The sequence below is a fragment of the Carassius gibelio genome, chromosome B9 (genome assembly GCF_023724105.1).
Source record: "Carassius gibelio isolate Cgi1373 ecotype wild population from Czech Republic chromosome B9, carGib1.2-hapl.c, whole genome shotgun sequence".
Taxonomy (NCBI): Eukaryota; Metazoa; Chordata; class Actinopteri; order Cypriniformes; family Cyprinidae; genus Carassius; species Carassius gibelio.
The window spans coordinates 15277010-15285914 of NC_068404.1; the positions used below are offsets into that span (position 1 = coordinate 15277010).

Consider the following 8905-nt stretch of genomic DNA (forward strand, 5'->3'; position numbering starts at 1 on the left):
AAAGCAACTGAACAACATTAATTAGGAAAACAGTGTGTCAATAATGCAAAATGATAGTTAAAGGCAGTTCATCATTTAATTCAGTGATGTCATCTCTGTTCAGTTAAATAGTGTCTGTGCATTTATTTGCAATCAAGTCAACGATATCGCTGTAGATGAAGTGACCCCAACTAAGCAAGCCAGAGGCGACAGCGGCAAGGAACCAAAACTCCATCGGTGAGAGAATGGAGAAAAAAACCTTGGGAGAAACCAGGCTCAGTTGGAGGGCCAGTTCTCCTCTGACCAGACGAAACCAGTAGTTCAATTCCAGGCTGCAGCAAAGTCAGATTGTGCAGAAGAATCATCTGTTTCCTGTGGTCTTGTCCCGGTGGTCCTCTGAGACAAGGTATTTACAGGGGATCTGTATCTGGGGCTCTAGTTGTCCTGGTCTCCGCTGTCTTTCAGGGCAGTAGAGGTCCTTTCTAGGTGCTGATCCACCATCTGGTCTGGATACGTACTGGATCCGGGTGACTGTAGTGACCCTCTGATCTGGATACAGACTGGATCTGGTGGCTACGGCAACCTCGGAATAAGAGAGAAACGGACAACTATTAGCGTAGATGTCATTCTTCTAATGATGTAGCAAGTGCATAGGGTGTTATGTGAAGTGTTTCCGGTTCCGGTTTACCTAATTAATGTAGCCTAAAAATCCTTTAACGGATTTGGATATTAAAAGCATATTAGTATGTTATGTGTAAGCCAAGTTTGTGTAAGCCAGGTTTGTGTCTTGCCCTCCTTGTGCAAAGTGTCAGTGGTCGTCCATGATTATGTAGCCTACAGAACTAGACTGAGAGACCATTTAAAGGCTTTGCAGGTGTTTTGAGTTAATTAGCTGATTAGAGTGTGGCACCAGGTGTCTTCAATATTGAACCTTTTCACAATATTCTAATTTTCTGAGATACTGAATTTGGGATTTTCCTTATATATATATATATATATATATATAGTTACATTTCCTCAAAACAAGTTTTTTCACATGAACTGAGCCAGAAATCTCAACTTCAGAGGCACTTAGAAAACTTTGCAGTTCTATCTATATTCTGAAGGTTTTTCCAGAGGAGTTTGTTCATATATAATTCACCTGATTTATATAACGTTTTATTCTTAAAACAAGTTTTTTCTTCTGTCTGTTGACAGTGTTTCTTGATTTAAAAGGATTGCTTCTGAAAACCCTGTTGAAAAATCCAGCATATGCTGGTTAGGTATGTTTTGAAGCATGGCTGCTGGTCATGGGCTGGTTTAAGTAGGTCATTTGCTGGTCCTAAGCTTGTCTTGAGCAGAAGCTAGTTGCTCAGAACCAGCCCATGACAAGCAGCCATGATTCAAAACATGTCTAGCCAGCATGCTATGCTGCTTTATTTATTTGTTTATTTTTCAACAAGGAAAATCATACTTTAATATGTCAACTAAATGAAACAAGTATTCTGAACCAATTAGTGCACATTTAATATGATTATTTCTTATCTACATCTTAAAAATGACATTTCAGACTTTGTAATGCAAAACAATTTTGATTAATCGACCGAGAATTAGGTGACATCTGTAAGTCAAAATTTGTACCCAGTTTACCTCTGGTGTCATGCCGTAAGTCAGTCAGCACATAACATCTATAACTGAGATGATTGTGAATAAATCCACAGTGAAGATGCAACCCTTGAAGCCTGAGAGCTGTCAGTGGATTTGAGCAAAGCACCATCACAACTTACATTATAATGCTGCTTTTCTAACTTTCAACTGTTTACTCTCATCTCCAGGATAAGAAATGTGATGTCAGAGGAGGCTGATAGTGACTAAGATAAAGTAACCCCACTTTAAACTCAGTTTTGAAGGAGAAACCTTACCAATATATACTTTTAATCTCCTCATCTTCCTCTCAGATTTCGACACACAGTGGCAACCATTTTTTTACACTCTACAGTTCTTATCATTGTCATCCAAAACCTGCAGTTATCCACAGATGCACAGCTAATGCCCAACACATCATCCAGAGGCACGGGGTCCATCATGAAACCCCCCCACCCCGTCCTTCCCAGCTCGGTTTCCCCCAACAGACCCCAGAGATCAGACACGATTTGCAGAGATTTACTGTTGCCATGGAGATGTCTTATCACCATGGCAGTTTCACTGAACGTTTGTCCTTGAGCGATAAAAGGTTTCCATTTGCAAGATGCTAGCGCAAATATGAAGTATATCATATTATACAGGCTGAACTGAACGCTAATGTTCATAAATAGTTGTGTTATTGAGGTTACGCCTCTAAACTGTTACAGGCAACGAGAGAAACAAAGTCCCATCACTTACTGTGAAGTTACCCAAAGGCATGTGACAAAGACGGACATTTTTGCTGCCTAAGCATAAGCAATGTGTCCGAGTAAGTCGAATAATACAAGCCTGTCCTTGAACAAGAGATCCGTCAATCATATGTAAATTTTTCAAAGTAATTTTTCAATTCTACTATTTATTCGGCTGCTAAATAACAATATTGGTGAGGTTGATTATGATGATTTTTATTATAAATGCAGTGAATCACTTGTTTATAGTTTTTTTCATCATTTACTGATAAAAATTTCACACAACAAAATAAAAGAACTGTAATGTTAGATTTTCTAAATATTATGCTGCCATTACAAATAAAAAGTGGATGAATTGCATGCTAACGTTATCTATGAAAGCAATGTTATATAAAACAACATTTTAAACCCATACTCTTTATTACCATGTTGTTAAAACAACTTTATTATTTATTAGGGTTGTAAATAAATTGTAATATTAGTTTATTATTATTATTATAATTAATCACTCTGAAACTTATTTTGATTGTGAACATAAATTCTCAATTAAAAGGGTATCCCATTACCTCCTTTAGTGATGAAAAAAAATCACAGAATAGAATAAAAGAATTATGTCAGATTTTTTTTTTTTTAGCACTAAATAAACTATTGTTCATTTGTGTCTGCTTGTGCCAATGGACTGAATTTGAAAAGGACACAAACAGAACAGCTGCATGTGTCACAGGCAAACTGCAGGTCACACAACTTTGCTGATTTTGTGTTTTGTGTGAAATAAGCAACTGTCATCATTTCTCCTCTGTTGTTGGGTTTCTTTGCCACCTTGTTTTTGGTCTGTCACAATTTCTGCCGATTTACCTAAACAACAAATGCACTTTTTTTCCCCACATCTTTCTGCAGGCATCTCCATGCCAATCCCAGTCCTGGGTCTGCGTGATCACACCAAAGTTTTCAAGGATGGCAGCTGCCTATTGACGGACAACTCTTTCGTATTGATTGGGTCCTTTGTGGCCTTCTTTGTGCCATTGACCATTATGGTGGTGACCTATTTCCTGACTATCAGCGCTCTGCAGAGTGAGGCCACTCTCTGTCTCGACCAACTGGTGCCCAGGCCCAAATGGAGCACAGGGTTCACTCTCAACTTCCTCCCAGGACCCTCATTCTCGCCCTCTGAGAAAAAACTGTTCTTGCGGCGCTCGTTGAGCCGTGAGGTGGGGGCAGAGTCAGGGGTTGTGATGCCACCTTTCGGACGGAATACGGTGCAGTCCATCAGCAACGAGCAAAAAGCCTCCAAAGTTCTGGGCGTGGTTTTCTTCCTGTTCGTAGTCATGTGGTGTCCATTTTTCATCACTAATGTTTTAGCGGTGGTTTGCGAGCCAGCGACGTGTGATGCCGACGTAATGAACAGTCTGTTGAATGTGTTTGTGTGGGTTGGTTACCTGTCCTCCGCCGTTAACCCGTTGGTTTACACACTCTTCAACAAGACTTACCGCTCAGCCTTCGCCAGATACATCCGATGCCAGTTTCATGAGGAGAAGAAACCGCTACAACTAATTCTGGTCAACACCATTCCACCGCTGGCCTATCAGTCCACACACCTGCCGCTCACTGGATCAATAGGCAATGGGGATTTCTCTCTGCCCCTTCCCAATAAAAAACACCATCTGTCCAAAAGCAGCAAAAATGAGAGTGTCAGCTGCTTGTGAATTCTCTCTGTGAACTCACAAAATGCCAGCAGTAACCATGGATTTTCTTCTGGATTTCATCTTTGACATTCTCCCCATTTTACCTCTACAGAAATAAGCTCTGACTGGTCTAAAGTATTAGTATTCAAAGCCCAAATGCATCTATGAACGAGCAGCTTCATGGTCCATGACTTTATCACAGGGTACTGATGCATCAAAAGACCTTTGTCTGATCGGGATCTGTCCTGAACCATTGATGTCAGTTGAATCAATGGCATAAACCTTCTAGGGTTATAAAAACTGTATATAAGTGTTAAGTCAAAATTTGGGTTTGATGTCAAGACTTGTAGGTTTTTTATGTAGCACTTTATATGGCAGAGGGTGAAGTCTAAATTCATGGGTGATCAGCAGTGTTTTGTTTACAGCGTCTGGTTTTGGAAAACAACTGTGGATAAAAGTTGTAATGTGACTAGAGTTTTTGTACTGTGTCAAATGATTGAGATGCTGTAGCCTCATTCGTATAAGCTGACTTTTGTGCTGCTGGTTTATCATTTTAGCATACGTATACACTGAATCCAGACACAGGACAAGATACTGGTTTTTGGACATTACCTAACCTTATGAAACAAACGGTGTCTGCGGTCAACAAATAAAGACCACTTTTATTTAATTATTAGAAGTGGCTTTTTTAAATTATTCCTATTATAGGATACAAACTAATATATATATATATATATATATATATATATATATATATATATATATATATATATATATATATATATATATATATATATATATATATATATATATATATTAGTTTCCACTTCAGAGTAAACATAAGAAATAGAGTCATATTGTAAAATATAAAGCTATAAAATGAGATGCACTACCGTTGGGTGACTTTGTTTTGGATTGTTTTTTAATATATAGTAAAAATAGTAATATAGTGAAATATCGTTATAGTTTAAAATAACTGTTTTTTATTGTAATGTATTTTAAAATGTTATTTATTCCTGTGAGAGAGCTCAACTATCAGCATCCGTTACTGTAGACTTCAGTGTCACACGATCCTTTAGAAACTGATCTAATATGCTGTATTCATAAATTACATCATGTATTGTAGTGTATAAATCCACAGTTGTTACACAATTACATTGTAAGAAATAAAGTCACAATTACTTATTTTTACTCTGAGGTGGAAATGAGCTTCCATAGAAACCTTTTCAAATAAATCTTTTGAAAACACTACAATCCAGATTAGAAAGGATGCTGCTGGACCAGTATTTTTCTGGTGGTAAACATCAGCTATTTTGGTCTACCAGCAGGACCAAACCCAAACTAGAGGAAAGCAGCATAAACCAGCCTGGCGCAGCATGAAAAGTCTAAGCTTTTCAATTTAAAACGGAACTAAGGGGTCCGCTTTTCATCTTGTCATTTGAACCTGTCAAAAACTACTTATGAAACCTTTTGGAGCTGCACATATTGTTCAGATAGTGGTAGTATTCAAACCCAACACTTACATTTGTCACTTTTGAAGTTCTTTGAAAACATGGTTTTTAGAACACCGGTGCTTTTGGTTTTGAAAATGTACCTCTGGATTCAGGGTTCTATGGCAACACGAGGGGTGCAGATCTCAGCATCTTGTGAAAACCTCTGTTCTGTTTTCTGATTCTATTTCCAGTGTCTGAATTGACAGTAGTGTTGTTGTTGTTATGGTGATGGTCATAAACTTGTTTGCAGACATTGAATGACTCATCTCTGTTTCATCTTTCAGAGTGGATAATTATGCCAGGTATATATGTGTTTAGGTGCAATATTTAGCTGCCCTCATTCCAGTATATCAAAGACATATTAAGCAGCCTGACAGCCATAGCTGTAGATAAACATTTGCAACTCAGTGTTTCAGAGAACACGGTTTTTCTAGGGTTTTCTGCCAGCCTCTATATTTAACAAGTCCACCGCTTGACCTGACTGATCATAATTTGGCTCTGTTATGGCTGGCGATGACAGTAAAAGCATGAAGTTACATTAAGCCACACTGCACATGAATAATTCAATAAAATAATGTTGCTCATTTTAAATGAATGTGGCAAAAATAAATTGGGAGAAAATGGGAGCTGTTCAGTACTTAGTCCATAAAACCATGGTAGATAATCATGACTTAAAAATGTTATTCTACAACCCATAGAAAAATCCTGAAAGAACATGTTGTGAATTAGCCTTCCGGTTAGACTATAGACCAAGTGAAACAGCTGTCTATAGTGAACTGTCCTTGCAACGTAACTATCTTGTACTTCTGACAGCAAAAACAAAAGAGTAAGAGCTGAATATGTGCCAGAGATTCCATTAAACGTCACAAGAGCACAGACTCAATTGCCGCTATTGTACACTAGATTCCTACTTTACTAGACTCCCCTGAGTCACTACAAGAAGTCATGAATAAGGATGAATATTTGTACACTGTAAAACAACCAGTTGTGAGAAATAGTCATGTTCCATCAGCCGCAGGGTGATTTGCCAATTACCCGCAGGCTCAGGCCAGCTGCCTGAATCACTACAATATGTTTGCAGTTGCGTGAGAAACTGTGTGAGGAAAAATGGTACATAAACAAATACATAGAAAACATATTCTGAATTTAAATGTCTACAATACTGATTTGTCCTAGCTTCCTGCAATACAGAAATATGAATTTAATAATGCTTGAGGATTATTACATCACGTCCATAAACATTAAAAAAGAGTCTCAGCTAGTAGGCTCTATCATACATTTAAGGCTTTTATAAATGCAATTCTTTATTATTGAAGCAATTAATGAATGGAAATTTGCTGAGGTTCCATGGTTGTATATTAATATGTAAATTTATGTCTAACACTGACATATAGGTCTATATATAAAAATTTAATGTCAGGTTAAGTGTTTGTGTGCGTCTGAAGTGTGTCTTAATCTGTGTGTGGGTTGTATCAAGAAGGCATTTATGATATGACTGGCACCTGCACGATTCCCAATCAGCAAGGTGCAGCCGTGGCTGCTGGGAATCAGAAGACATGTGGGTGGCATTTTCTTCAAAATGTAATAACCTTAAGGTGATTTTTATTTTTTCATTTCATTTGCTGACCTAAAAAACACACCTACACATGGAAACATTCTCTCTCTCTCTCTCTTTCACACACACACACACACACACACACACACACGCACACACACACACACACGTACAGTTATTGAAATCAATTAAAGAGTGCTTTGTAAACAGTTCAGTCTTTGTGCTGGAGTGTTTCATCTCACCCAGAACTAACTAGTACGCCCATCTAGATTAGTATCAGTCCTCCAAGGGTGGAGTTATATGTATGTGAGAGAGAGATGGAAAAGCCAGGCTCAATGCAAAGTTCTTTGAACTTTAAGTATGAAATGCCAACTGTCACAGCTGCTCAAAAATGAGAGCGTGTGAAAAAGAGAGCGAGGGAGAAATAGAGAGAGAAAGCTTGTGTAAGAGGCACGAGTAAAGAATGAACCCTGTTTGACACTCCTTTCATGTATCTTTCTGGGGTTCTCCTAAACCCTCTTCTGAGCTGATGCTAAATTATTCACATATGTCACATCATGCCTGTAATCCTAATTAATGAATAATCTCTGTGATTCATGGGAAGCTCATTAAAAGAGTGCAGCACTTAGTCAAGGAACAAAGGTGAAAAAGATTACTGCAGTTAAAATGCCAAAATCACCATATACAAACAAATTCCCTCCGTTTTTATCTTCTACTTTCCTTTTCTCTCCCCTTTCCCTTTCTTACCTCGTGCTAAATTACTTTTAGACTGACAGGTAGTAGATGAAATGATCTCGGATGCTGCTGATCTGACCAGAAATTGGCAGTTGAGCTTCTCACTGACCGCAGCGGCTATGACAAGCATTTGTCACGTCTGCTTCCTGTTGACTATGGATGCCTGACACTCTGCGATTTCTTTTAAGCTGTTATGAAGGCTCCATCTTTCTAATGGGATGATTATCTAGTCAGCTGGCTAATAGACTATTCAGTGCATGTATATTTTCACACATAAGCATGTGTGACTCTTAATTTGAGTAATGCGGTCTGCAGTAAATATGTTGGTCATAATAGCGCAAGAGACTCAGCATGTTAAAGTTATTGTGATACAGGCCACTTAAATATGTCATAAGAACACTTAAAAATGTATTATGTGTTTCTCATCCTGTGTGATAGTGTTTATCTACATTAATTTTCAAATAGCACACCGACGTGTGAGATATATTCTCTCTCAGGGTGAATGTAGGCACCCACCGCACTAAAGCTGTTTCCACAGCTTTTCTGACTTTCTGCCTTTTCTGCTAGGGAACAATTTCTAAGTACTTTATTGAGTTTTACAGCTGTAATCTAAACCGCACAATAAAAGCATAATAATTCTAGAGGACGTTCTCAGAATCAAAGATCTGCAGAAGATTTGTGTGCAGTCAAGGCCAGTTGGCTAGTTTCTGCATGCAGCCATGCTTCATGTTTCTTTTGAGAGTGCCAAGAAAATAACATGCTTTTAGTTTCAAAAACAGAGCATTTGGAAATTGCTGGAGTGCAGGCCATCGCTCGGTGTGAAATCAGTCTATTGAAATGGTTTATCAGTTGAAAGGTCCCTTGTCGGTTCTGATCTTCACACTTTCGGCAAGAGCAGTGAATCACGTGACCATGTCATTTCCTTTTTTCAGTTGTGCTCTTATCCTCAGGTGATCAGTAAAGAATTAGGGCAGAGAGGGAGACAAGAGGATAGAAGTATCATTTCTGGTAATTCATATATTATTAATACTGTAGTTTAAATATGCATTTATTGAACATTAATGTTCCAAAATAGCTAATTAATTATAATATAGTATGTTAATTATTTTA

General features: G+C 38.0%; 1 protein-coding gene across 1 annotated transcript in view; it reads left to right on the plus strand.

The window, feature by feature from the left end:
- Positions 1-4637, plus strand: part of htr2aa (5-hydroxytryptamine (serotonin) receptor 2A, genome duplicate a) — a 30310-nt gene extending 25673 nt beyond the window's left edge. The window contains exon 3 of the mRNA XM_052564769.1: positions 3228-4637. Coding sequence (XP_052420729.1) covers positions 3228-4033 — 806 coding nt within the window. The 3' untranslated portion in view covers positions 4034-4637. The remainder of the gene's footprint in view (positions 1-3227) is intronic.
- Positions 4638-8905: the final 4268 nt, after the last annotated feature.